Genomic DNA, 13,097 nt, shown 5'->3' with positions numbered 1-13,097 from the left:
ATTCTTCTATCATCCATCTTCTGTGTTCGTATTCCCTGCAGACTAAAATGACGTGTTCTATGGTTTCTTCTAGTCGACAGTGCTCACATTGACCTGTACCATGATTTTGTATAACGTATTGTTCAGTGCAGTGTGTCCAAATCGTCTGCTTATTAATCTTTCTTTTCTGTTCCTTCCTCCTGTTCTCATTTCTCTCACTTGTCTTTGAATCCTACAAAAACCATCTTGCTTTGTTATCTTCTTCCCATTGCTCCTTCAGTGTTTGTTTGACAATAGATCTTACTTCTGATTTACTTACTGATATTGTGAGGCTAATTTGATCATTTGTTGCTTGTTTTGTCCAGCATGTTTTACTTGTTTCCCTGCTATTCAGCAGGTCTTCAGAAGATTGTTAATCACTCATTCATTCAAACCAGGAGTGTCAAATCAGGGAAACATCTAAACATGCAGAAAAGGAGTCCTTGAGGACCAGGATTGGGAACCGCTGCTCTAAATGATCTAAATGCACAGGTTCAGAGAGAATACTACATTAAAAAGCACATGTATGAATGTAAATTTGTAATTTAGTTTGGTAAAAGTGAGCAGTTGCTACCTGAAGCCAGGGTTCTCCTTCAGACAGGCAGCTATGACCTCCTCGTTCTCCTGTCTGTGGATGGAGCAGGTGGAGTAAACCAGACGCTTCAGGCGGGGAAACCTGAGGCCGTGGTTCAGGCACCGCAGCTGGAAGGAGGCCAGGGAGGCCAGGCGAGCCTCCTCCTTCTCCTCGTCAGCAGGGGCGTTGTCCCGCAGGCACATCATACCTGAACCCCCAAAACACAAGATTACATATTTAGGTTAATTCCAACTCTGATTTTTTCGACAAATTATAAATAAACAAGAACAAACTAGATACCTGATCCACTGCAAGATGGATCCAGCAAAATATACTCGACATCTTTGTATTGTGGACAGTCGGGGTCCACCTTTAAGAAGTCCTGGTTGGCCAGCTGATGACAGGTGACTCCTGCTCTGAGCAGCAGAGTCGACATCGTGGCCAGACGTTTGGCATCCAGATCGAAGGCAAACAACCTGCCTTTGTTTTTCATGATGGCTGCCAGGTGGCTGGTTTTGTTTCCAGGAGCGGCACAGGCATCAAGGACATGACTACCAGGAGGAGGGTTGAGGAGATGAGCTGGAAGGCAGCTGGCTTTGTCCTGAAGAATGATGTGACCAGCCTTGTACAGGAAGTGGTCATGAAAGTCTGTTTTAGGAGAAAAAGCCAACAGCTCTGGTAGGTGCAGGTCCCTCACAAAGTTCTTCCCCTTCAGGTTTAGGTTATCCAGTCTGACAGCTTGTCCCAGGTAGGTAAAGCCATCCCTCTTCATGCAGTCCATCACATCCTCCACGGTGGTCATCAGAGTGTTCACGCGCACATACCTGGGTAACTGGTGCTGATCAGACTGCTGGGCGCTGGCTGGGAGAAGATCTTCATTCCTGCTGACTTTCTGCCTCACCTTCATGCGAGCCAGCTCTGCCTGCAGTCTGGGCCGGTGCTTCATCATGGCGGACTTCCAGGACCCGCCGCACTTCAGTCCCTGACCCATCAGCAGGTCGTAGACCAGCACTTTGGCTAGGGGCATCTTCAGCTTGGTGTGCTTCAGCAGCTTCGTGGACTCGATGATCTGCTGCAGGACGCAGGAATACTTCTGCGTCTCGCATGCCAGCGCAAACAGCTGCTTGATGTTCGAGAACTTGCTGTCGTAGACCAGAGTTTTCAGAGCGCCCTGCTTCTTCTCGGCTTTCTCCAGGATCTGAGCGGCTTTCAAGTACAGAGCCATGGCGGAAACGTTTCACTGAGACCTCGGTTTTATTAACTTACATTAGAAATGTGTCCTGACTCGTTAACATGTCCTTCCTCGTTGTTTATAGTCTTGAAAAGTTGAAATAAACAAGTTGTTTTGCTAATGTATCCACATGTAAGCTAAATTCTGTCGCACGTGCGAAGAAGGGTCATGATTCCGGAAGAACGATGTATGACGTCAGAGGCTAGTCCCACCAATCACAGACGAGAGCAAGATACATTTCTGACAAGATTTAAAGGGAAACTATCCTTATTTAACACATTTGTGCGAATTACTGTTTTCCCACTTTAAATATTTTAAACAAATATTAAATATTCATATTCCTACTTATAGACCAAGCAGATCAATGCCACAAATGCACAAAATACTTTATAACATCTTTATTTCACGAATGTACGTTTTCTGAACAAGACAAAACTTCATGTTTTTTCATAACACAACAAAAATTTGTCAATATAAAAACCTACCATCAGCACCTTCAAACCACCAGACAAAAAAAAAGAAATGCTTATACAATTTCTATGATTTACACACTGCCCAACGAAATGCTAATAAGAATTCATTCAGTCCTCTGCATAGTGCATAGTGTTTAACTAACAGTTTATTGAACATAGAAAAATACAGTATTCAAAAGTGTGCACATTATTGATAAAGTTTTACTAGAACATGAGGTAATTGAACATCTTCACGTTGGAGTATGCACTTACAAAAAAACCGTAAACACCTGCTGTTTGTTATAAATTTTCCTTTTTGATATGTGGAGACGTGGAGCATAATTTCATTTTTATTTCAATCAGAACCTTTTCATTTATTTTAAAGACTACAGGTACAGGCGTACAGTTAAACTATTTAGGCTTTCTTGATTTCTCTAACAATTATAAACATTTTGAACTCTTTCTGCCTTGTTTGGGAGGTACATACATTTTAGTCTGAACTACAACCAATAAAAAAATATAAAAAATAAAATTCAAACTGGGGCTATGATCTAATCCATCTTAAGACACAATTCAAATAATATGACAACAATGTGCAAAAAATAAAAACTCCTTTACAAACACAGTTAATGGAATTTTGCTTTATTTTATTACAAAATAACTACAGTAACTAGTAAAGCACGGTTTACCTTTAGAGCTTATGTTTAACGTAACGAGTATGTCTGTGTGTTGAATTTACATGAAAGCCTGACTGAAGTGTCACTTGGCCTTTCACTGTTTAGGAGCTCCATTGACTTTGTTAACAGGTTGAACTTTAGCAGAGTTTTTGTACAGAAGCAGTCTCTCTGTGGTGTGAGGAAGGAGATGATTCCTCTTGGCTTTTACGATACACGTTGCCATCGGGTAAAGGCGGTCAAACCCCCCGGAGGAAGCGGGCGCGGCCAGCAGCTTCATGGCCACGTCTTGCAGTTGGGGGAAACGATAGGCAGCTTTCCAGTAAAACAGACTGGATCCATTTTCCAGCACTGGTTCAGACAGGTACAGATCCAACTCTGAACACTTGGTCTTTGCAGGAGGCTGGCCGAAGCTGAAGATGGACTTGCGCTTTAAGTTGTTTTTGTTGACATCATCACTGAGGTCATCTGAGCTGCCAGTTTCTTTGGGTGGACTTTCCTTTTCCTCATTCTGTTGCTCTGTCTGCTCACTGCTTGTCGTGGTTTTCTTGCCATTTAATAACGCTGATAAGATTCTGTGAACCTCCCATCTTGAGGGAAGTGTTAGGAAATCTTGAGATTCCAGCTTGGTAGCAGGAAATGGCTAAAAGAAAGTCAGAATGAGATTTTTATCAATAGATCATTTTTAGATTTTCTTTCTGAATCTACCTAATTGCAGACTTGACTTTTGTCTTAAATCAATACCTTCAATTTGAGCCTGGGATCGAGTATTGTAGCAAGTAGGATGTCTGTCTGGTAAATCAGAGACTGGAAATGTGTGTGTAGGCCTGTCCGCAGGGCCTTGCAGAAGTGGATGTAGTTAGTGGTACAGTTCTCCAGGTTCTTATCAAGGTTGAAGAGTGTGGGAATGATAAGAGAGATGGTCAAACCATTACCTTGGAGGACCTGGGTTAAGAGAGGAAAGGTGTTTTACAAAATAAAAATCCACCATCAGCTTTATAATAGTTGTAAACAGCATTCAGACGTGAAAAGATTTTCATTCAAACGAGTTACCTGCAAAGCCTCCTCAAAAGGCCCGAAGAGACCCAGAATGTCAACCACCTGCTCCCTCTTAACCATGACCAGTGGAGGAGCACTGGTTGAGTCTGTGGCTTCTATGCGAGCCTGAGCCAGGAGCGTCATGACAGTGCTCCAGGTGTTCTCGTGCACCATACGACGTAAAGACAGCATCAGGGAGTTCCAGCGACAGTTGCTGGAGGAAGGGCACAGAGACACGTTGCACTCCTTCAACAGAGCCTTAAAAACAAACAGAACAAGACTATTTTTTACAAATAAGAAACACACAAAACATAGTTCTTAATTTCTCTTTCTGCTACTACCACACCTAATTTTAGCTTGAAGTGCCTGTGACTAATTTTTTTTATAATAAATATTATTTTGTATGTATTTTTGGAAAGATAACATTGATAACATATTGTAAAAAAGATTTCATGCTGCTGAGATGAACAGTTGTTGAAATATTTGCATGTGAAGTAACAGGAAGTGATGTCAAAGGGGAATGTCTGAATGTAAACAAAGTGTTGCTAAAATGGCTAACAACACATACTGTAAAGAATCTGATGTTTCTTTAGATTATTATAATCCCTTTCATAGAGAGGTGAGAAAAGAGTCGTAGTTTGAATAATATTGTTTCAATAAATAAAAATCAGGGAGTTTTTTTTCCTCAAGGAGTTCCCCTTTGATGTCACTTCCTGTTTCACTTTCGCTGAGCCAAATTAAAAGGAAAATATGTCAACTATGTGTCATAACAGTTCAAACCATGTGTAATATGCCAAGTTTCTTAAATATAAATATATTTTCTTTGACTTTTTGTTTTGCATGGATATGCAGCATGTCACACGCACTTTAATATTTGTAAAGTTGATGTGAGTTATAATCATTGTTGTGTTTACTAAGATCAGTCAGCTTCAACCAGATTAAAACCAGGATGACTCCAAACATTATTACGTTGTAGGTGAACATTCAGTGACTGCTATGAGAACTGAACACATTTCAAGAGGACAAATGATCAAATGATTTTACAGTATTAGTCAGGGTCTTACCTCACTCCAGTAGGCACAGCTCCTAAAGAAAGCCACAACATTGTGGGCTTGTGAGAGCAGGTTCTCAACTACGCGGGAATTTTTCAGAGCATCCTTGATCACAGTCTGCAACATTTTGACAATACACATGCCTCTTGTCCCGGTCTGCAGTTTTGAAAACGGCAGCTCCGTTTCAAACATCTGGTCTGACAAAAAAGTCAAGATTTCATCTCCATCTGGCTCTCCCCGGTTCGACGAGCACACGATCTTGTAGTCACAGAACAAGCTGTTTCCAGATAGGAGCTCTTTGGCCTGGTTGGCGAAGACATACCCGATGCTACGAGGGAAGATGCCGTAGCTCAGCAGCACGCCTTCGACCTCTTTGGCTACAGCGGCACTCAGTTTGTTGTGGCTGAGGTGACGAAAGGCCACGATAGGGCGACGGAGCTGCCAGGAATCGTTGAAGTAGTGGAGCTGCACGACAAGGATGGGACTGTCTGCTTGTTTGGAGGAATCTCCTACCCACAGGTCACAAGTGACGTGGATTAAACTTTTACCATCGGTGGTTTTGGCAAGGGACTGTTTGAGTTCACGGATGAGCTGAGGTTTGATGGTTCTTTCCACTTCCTCATAAAGCAGAAGGCCAATGATCCGCTGGGACAGCTTGTTGTACTCGGGGCTGATGGTACTCATAAACGACCTGAAGCCAGTGCCTTCAACAAAACTAAGAGGGTGAGAGGAAAAACACACTTTTTAAATTTAGTTCAGACATTTTACTTATCTGATAACCTAACGCTGTGAGCCATCAGCAGTAAAACACACCAGAGTGGCAGCATGTCTTCAGCGATCATTCTCAACGCTGCTTCCGCAAACCTTTTCTGGTCCTCCTGAGTAGCTGATGCAACAACAGAGTTTGGACTGGAACCTGAACTGTGGGGCAAAGAAGGACAAGGGGAGGACATATCTTTTCTGGAGGCTGAGTTTTGTTGAGTTTGAGAAGCCTTCTTTTTTCCTTTTTCACTCTCCTTGGTGTGCCTTGCTTTCTCCGCCTTCATCTGAAGTAAACCCAAAATAACAAATAAATTTAAAAAAAAAAGAAAGGCTTTATTTTGTTTAACAAGACTTTAAAAATTGACCACTTCCACACATTTCAAAAGTCAACTTACAAGTTCAGGATTCACTGGATCTGCATCTATTACAACATCGCACCTGAAGTCCACCTGTTGCATGACAAATAAACACTTTTACAATAAAACAACCTAATCACCAGTTCACACAAGGATAAACAACCATTTTATATTTATTTCATAAGCAGCTTTTAAGAATATGGATGTTTTATCAGACATAGCCTAATAATAGCCAACTATTAGAGTTTAATCAACTCACAGCACTAATAAAAACAGTTATAACTGAAAACTGTTAGCCCAAGACTGTACAAATCAAGACCGAATATTTTACCTCTTCTTCCATAAAAGTTTGAATTTTGATGGAAACCGCATCTATTACGTCTTTGAACGCGCCCATCTCTGCTTTGCGTTTGATCGTGCTGTTGTAGTGATTCTTCACAGAGTTGTCCGATCTGCAGGAGGATTTCACAGAATCCAAAATAAAAACAAAACATCCAGGTTTGTCTTGGTTAAGACTAGTTTTTTTTCTTTCATCCAACTTGTTAACCGATCACTGCTGACTCACCTTCCAGGAAGCAGCTTAGAAATCTCAGACCACCGATTACCAAGAATGCAGTGGGCTTTGTAGATAATGAGGTCTTCTTCATCACTCCAGGAAGTTTTCTTCAGAACTGGGTCAAGGTGGTTAAACCAGCGTTCACGACACTGCTTTCCCATCCTACCCTGTAGGTTCCTAGCGATTGCGGTCCAGTTTTTGGTGCCCAACTTTGCCACCAGCTCCACCAGCTGTTAACAACACAATGGGGGAATATTAATTCTGTGATATGCTATTTTTTAAATAACTTTTACATGCAACATGCAACTGTTTATGTTAAAAATGTCAAAAAACAAACAGTTTTTGATCTGAATGTGTGTTGTGGAGAAAAAACTAAACCATGTTGCCAGTTAAAGTTGTTTTTTCATTTTTATGCGATATAAGCACCTTTTATAGCAAAGTTTTGCACAAAAATGTGTCTGAATCCTAATCTAAACCAAGTCTTCATTAGAGTTTGACAGCTTCTGTTTTTCCTACCATGTCATCTTCTTCTTTGGACCACGGTCCTTTGACCATTTCAGGACACAGGTGTTTTTTCCAGCGAACCATACACTGTATTTCTGTTCGTCCCTGTTCAAAACAAATTAATACTAAATACAAAAATATAACAAATATAGCATCGCTTAGCTCGACGGACAAACTTGTGCGCTTTTGTTTTCCTGTTCTAGAAAGATTTTAAAAAAGTTTCTATTTGAGTAAATGTTTTCTTTCACGATCACTTACTGGTAAAAAACTAGCAATTGTCCTCCAGTCTTTTCTCCCAAAGCTGCTAACCAGAATTTTGAGATTTTCATCCTGCATATCAAAAGGGTAAAACAGCTTAGATACAGTCAACAATTTCACAAAGACAATAAAATAAGTCATTTACCTAAAATAAGAATTTTGGTTTGAAATGACATTTTGAAAGGATTTTCACATACCTCCTCCTGGGTCCATTTAATCGCACAATCATCCTCCTTCTCTTCTGCTGCGGTCAAATCAGATGGTTTACCATTTCCCTCTTCTTCCATGCTGCAAACAAACGACAAAAACAAAATAAATAAAAATATGTAAACGGCCCTGGTGACGAGACGTAATATATGCAGTGTTTGTATCTATTCTAAAACTATACGGATGGCATAAAGAATAGAATAGACTTTCTTGTCACCGCACAAGCCTGTACAACAACATAGAAAGACATTTAGGACAACAACAATATATAGAGTGTATATACGGAGATCAAACCAATAATAAAGTAGTTATTGCAGTTAGGATGTTAGGATGTTGTTCAGAGCCTCCAAGCCAATGGGAAGAAAGTGTTTTTGAGTCTGTTGGTGCGACTCTTTATGATAAATAACTTAAATTAAACAAACTATCATTTTTACAAATAAGTTAATCACAAATTAACTTAATTGTGCAATACCAGCATGAACACAGCTGTACAATTGCTAAGAAAGCAACATCACCCAATCTTAGTTATGTTGATAAGAACTGAGGCAGATTGTTGTATGATGTTAAAAAATTACAGAATAAAAAAGCCACAGGGTTAAATACCAAGTTACACTTAGCTGTAACATTTGTTTTCCAAATGTGGTCAAAAAACATGACTTCATGGTTGCAATCTAAAGCCCTATTTAGAATCAGAACAACAAGCTGTTGTTTATATTTTCAGTTGTGTCAACAGAGATGTCACTATGGTCATTGATGAGTATCTAAATGTATAATTTAAAAAAATAAATAGCATCCAAGTCATTATTTGACAACGCTTGTCAGAAGAGGATCCAACTGGAATGAAAGCACTGAAGTGATAAACGCTGCTAGCTACAAACATCTCCATTCATATCTGACTTCCAATAAATAAGCATCAACATTAGGGTTGGGCATAATCGTACCGTGTGCAATTAATCGTCAGAAAAACATTAATGGATTACTTTTTGGCACTTGACGATTAATATGATTAATGCCACAAGGCAGAGTCCGCTCGGTGCGACTCTCTGCTTCAGATACGACGAACGTAAAAAAAAAGTTCTGTAATTTATCTATCAACACAATTTATAGTTTGATGTATATCCCGAAGTCTGTAATTTTGACACAATTTGGAACAGTATTTTACAAAGAGCACATCTTTCCCACTAAACTGGTCATGTGACCAGGACATAAGGGTGTCCAGGGACCCCAGGGGATTAATCATCAAATTAATCGTTATCGGCTAAATACCACGATTAATCGTGATTAATTTTTTTGCCAATATTGCCCAACCCTAATCAACATTTCTCTTAAAATAATAGGGCAATACATTCATCGTACAATCAATTATTCAGTTACTTCTTAATATTTATATTATATATTTTGGATTTTCCTTAAAGGGAAATTCAAACTATAAACTTTAAAACTGAAATTTGTTAACCAGCAAAACTGTCCATTTAAAGAAAATAAATAAGTAAATAAAAGCCCTACACCTCTAAAAAAGAAATCAAATTAGCTACTGCTGGTAAACTGCAAAACTTCACCATTTTGTATTAATAACACAAAACCATGCAAACAAAATGTGACTATTCTATTGTTACTTCTTGATGCCAAGTGCTTCGTTTAAGACATTAAAAGTACATTTTGAATAACAAAATAGTGATCATCAGATTTCTGATAGCCAAGTTGCTCATAACGTCACCTTACATTATGTAATGAAAATCATTTATTAATTAAATAAGTAAAATAACACATTGGACGACTCCTAAATCAAAAAAGTTGAAATACATTACAAAATTTGATCAAAAATATATATAATAATGTTCCTGCTTAGCTTTAAGCTGTTGTACCAGCAAGCTAACGCTGCTAAAAGTCTCGTGAGTAGTGCATCTGCTAATGCTATTAGCTAGCTCGCTACTTATTTTGTCGACGACAAGTGAAAGAATTGTGATATTTTTGGTTCTGAAGAGGTAAACACTTAACGGTGTGTATGTGTGCGGAGGACTGTGATGTCCGGCTAAATTTTCGGACTGAGTTTCGACAGGTTACGGTGCACAAAAAGGCTTTCTCCACTTTTCAATAAGGACACATAAAGTCAGAGCCGTTGTAAGGACGTGGTGGGAGAACAGCAGACAAAACAAGTCAGCAACAACTCCGTTCAAACGTCAAAAAAACGTACCTGCTAAACAATAGTATTCATAACACAGCAACGACGTGCATACGCTCTTTAAAAAATCATAAATATCAACACGAATTGATCGTTTGTCACTTACTCGTGCGACATCCCCCCTCTCTGTATCTGTAAAGCCTGGCTGGCTGTTCCTCAAAATGCAAATCGGAGGTAGCTGGAAAAGTTATGGTTCAGAATTAAAAACTGTCTCAACAACATACGCTGAGATGTAGTAGAGTTATCGGTAAATGAAACAAAAGAAAAACTAACAGCGTTGTATCAGTAAACCTTTTGCCCACGGCTGAAATTGAAGGGACAGATGGAGCACCGCTCCTACACTGCTGCGGCTACACGTTATGGCGGAACAAACTCCGGTCACGTGACCTACTGGCGCTAATGGCTGCGTGGACTCCGGATTCTTTGCATTGAGCATTTTACACTACAGAGAAGGTTTAAAAATGAATTCAAAATAAGCGTGTCTGGATCGAATATTCGCGGAAGGAATGTATAAACTTGTGAAACTTCAGAGGAGTAATTTAGCAGCATTCAAAATCACCACTGGGTAATTAGGCTACATGTTAAAGCTATGCTAGGTAGCTAAGAGTTAGCAATAAGTTGTTTTTGAGTATTAGTTGTGTTTCAGAAATTTGATAACTAAATATTTTCACATATTAATAAACGTGTTTTGCCATACTTTGGCATAATTTATCATGTGCAGTATTTTATTTGAAAAACGGAAAAACAATCCAAAAAATACAATTTTATGCTTTATTTTGTGTACGTTTTTTTGTTTGTTTTAGAAACAAGCATTTGATTTCATTGTTTATGTAAATAAATTAAAGAGGTGTACGTAGGGTTTTATGCCCATGTTGGTATTGAAATTTAGAAATAGCATTCTATCTTCAGCTAAACTAAATAAAATAACACATTTTCCCTCTGCCTTCACTTTTGCATAAAACATGTTGGCATAAAGGTTTGAAGAATAGAGCTCAAACCAAAATATTTGTTTCTGACAGCTGTAATGGACACACTAACCAAAATGAAATATCACAAATTTCCATTTAACAAGAATGGTAACACATTTTTGTTCCAAACCAGTGAGACTAAGATATGTTGCAGTGTGACATAACAAAATAAGGGCCGATACTATTTTAATTTTGTTTTGTATTCAGTGTTTAGACTGTTATGGTAGCGGTCCATATTAATAGACCTGATCCAGTGAAACGCAACCAAAGTTTTGACAGCTATTTGCTTTATTAACAGGTTTTCCATGTACACAAACACACAAGTTGCTTGTTGTCAATCCACATTGGCGATGCTGCAGGCGGCATGACAGAACTGATGACAGCCTCTGTTTACATCATTAGTTGGAGGACAACATGGCACACAGTGTTACAGTTTAAAGGTCAGAAGTCAGAATAACATTTGCACCTTGAGATTATATTTTGAAGTACGAAATTACCCTCCTACTGCCCTCGGATCAAAATACCCAACAAGACCTCAAAGCTAAAACTGAGGGTCATTTTGACCCAAAGGTAGGAGGGTTACAGCTAATATTCCATAAAATTAATAGACATTTAAGATTTGTTTTCACAGAAACACACTTTCAAAGGTGTTCATATACATTTGTGCAAGCTATGCTCAAAAATGGAAATACTCTGTTTTATATAAAATATACAAATGTATTTATTTTAATTAAGTGATTTTTAAAAATCAAAATAAATCACATTAGCACAAATATAATTGCTGAATATTTACATAAGATAGATTCAGCACTGGCATGACAATTTACAAACTACTAACAAAACAAATCTATCTACAGAATATATTGTTGTCTACACAAATTTCACTGAACTTCCCCCAGTTACAATATACAAAAACGAATCAAGTTCAAGTTCCCACAATAAACAACTTTAATGTGCACACTGCAGTGTAAATGATTGCTACAGAGTATTTTTTAACATGAACACATTTAACACATTAACTAACATAATGACACTGCTGTGGTGACCACTAGCCACTGTTTTACACCTCCCTGGTTACTCAGTGTTTTATTGTTGACATTAAAGCTATGTTTAGCACCTCCTTCTCTCTTTCATTCAGTATTTCTTTGGTTTATTAAAGAATAACATGAACCGTTTCAGACTCAGCCATTTGCCAAAAAAAGTTAATTCACAACTAGATTTTTGTAGTAAAACAGACAAACCCAAACATGACACAGAAAAGTGATGGAGACTGGTGTTGTACATGGTTTTGCCAATTTCTTTCAAACATTTTAGAGCTTATAAATATATTAAAATAGTTGAAAAGCAGCAGATGCTTTTAGTCATTGCAGCGACAGGGTTTAACAATTTGACATCACGTACATGATCTCAAACCTTCAAATTAACTGCATGAAGATATTTTGCATACATGATGCAGATGCTTCTAACTGAATATCTCCACCACCCAGACGCTCACCCTCTGCTGCACACCAGAAGAGATTCTGACAGCTTATGCATTTATAGGATCTTTACTCAATGAAGTAATGGCTCCCGTTTTACTGACAGTTTCCTCTAAATGTTGAATTTCAACTCTTTTTTTCATCTCACAGGAAGCTGTCCTCGGTGGCGACAAAGGAGAAGCCGTTGAAGGCGTTGTTGGCGCTGGTGCTGGCGTTGAGTTCTGGGGTCCGACTCACCGAGTTAGGGACCGTCTCCCTGGTAAACTCCGGATCAATATGCTGAATGTCAGCTGGGCCTCTCTGAAGGCAGAATCAACAGTAACTGTAGGTGAGTAGCTTCAACAACACATGATAAATATACAGTATGTATATGAATATAAGGGGTGCAACGATACAGAAAATTCACGATTAGGTTCAATACTTTAGTCTCACGGTTCGATATTTTTTCAATACAAAAAAAAGAGAGAAATTTCCATGCCCTTTTTAACTTGTAATTTATTTAAATGAGATTATGAACTTTTATTTAACTTCAAAATACAGTTTTTAAATTAAATGTTGCTGAAACAGCAGGTTTCACAGTGGATCTGCGCTCGACACTGCAGCCTAGGTGGAGTAGTCGAACACAGATCCACTGATCCTTCAACACAGAGTATCTTCAGAAGACAAGTTGATCAAAAAACATTAAAAAATCTGTATTGTTCGATACAAGTGTGTATTGAACCTAAAGCACTGTATTGAACGGTTCGATACAGGTACATATATACATGTATACATATACATATACATG

The 13,097-nt window shown here is 38.6% G+C and overlaps 3 protein-coding genes and 1 long non-coding RNA gene across 5 annotated transcripts in view; 1 reads left to right on the top strand and 3 right to left on the bottom strand.

Moving 5' to 3' along the window:
• Window positions 1–1,997, bottom strand: part of nsun5 (NOP2/Sun RNA methyltransferase 5) — a 3,847-nt gene extending 1,850 nt beyond the window's left edge. The window contains exons 1-2 of the mRNA XM_014001713.1: window positions 893–1,997; window positions 593–800 (exon numbers count right to left, since the gene is read on the bottom strand). Of these exons, the coding sequence (XP_013857167.1) occupies window positions 593–800; window positions 893–1,817 (1,133 nt within the window). The 5' untranslated portion in view covers window positions 1,818–1,997. The remainder of the gene's footprint in view (window positions 1–592; window positions 801–892) is intronic.
• A 209-nt stretch (window positions 1,998–2,206) lies between these two features.
• On the bottom strand, window positions 2,207–10,271 carry mybl2a (v-myb avian myeloblastosis viral oncogene homolog-like 2a). Its single transcript, XM_014001712.1, has 13 exons — window positions 10,138–10,271; window positions 9,971–10,042; window positions 7,673–7,763; window positions 7,476–7,547; window positions 7,230–7,322; window positions 6,723–6,943; window positions 6,489–6,609; window positions 6,197–6,250; window positions 5,853–6,085; window positions 5,052–5,754; window positions 4,003–4,245; window positions 3,694–3,894; window positions 2,207–3,592 (listed from the first exon to the last, which is right to left on the bottom strand). Exons 2-13 carry the CDS (start codon window positions 9,979–9,981, stop codon window positions 3,047–3,049), a joined length of 2,589 nt encoding a protein of 862 aa, XP_013857166.1. The 5' UTR covers window positions 9,982–10,042; window positions 10,138–10,271; the 3' UTR covers window positions 2,207–3,046.
• An 831-nt stretch (window positions 10,272–11,102) lies between these two features.
• The window catches only part of sgk2a (serum/glucocorticoid regulated kinase 2a), a 13,369-nt gene continuing 11,374 nt past the window's right edge, over window positions 11,103–13,097 (bottom strand). For both annotated transcript variants that reach the window (XM_014001711.1, XM_014001710.1), the window contains exon 13: window positions 11,103–12,610. In XM_014001711.1, the coding sequence (XP_013857165.1) occupies window positions 12,455–12,610 (156 nt within the window). In that variant the 3' untranslated portion in view covers window positions 11,103–12,454. The remainder of the gene's footprint in view (window positions 12,611–13,097) is intronic.
• LOC106513063 (uncharacterized) overlaps window positions 12,596–13,097 on the top strand; it is a 23,461-nt gene continuing 22,959 nt past the window's right edge. The window contains exon 1 of the long non-coding RNA XR_001309748.1: window positions 12,596–12,638. This is a non-coding gene — a long non-coding RNA (uncharacterized LOC106513063). The remainder of the gene's footprint in view (window positions 12,639–13,097) is intronic.

This window comes from Austrofundulus limnaeus, unplaced genomic scaffold (assembly GCF_001266775.1).
Source record: "Austrofundulus limnaeus strain Quisiro unplaced genomic scaffold, Austrofundulus_limnaeus-1.0 Scaffold10, whole genome shotgun sequence".
Classification (NCBI taxonomy): domain Eukaryota; kingdom Metazoa; phylum Chordata; class Actinopteri; order Cyprinodontiformes; family Rivulidae; genus Austrofundulus; species Austrofundulus limnaeus.
This window is presented reverse-complemented; position numbering and strand designations above follow the sequence as displayed.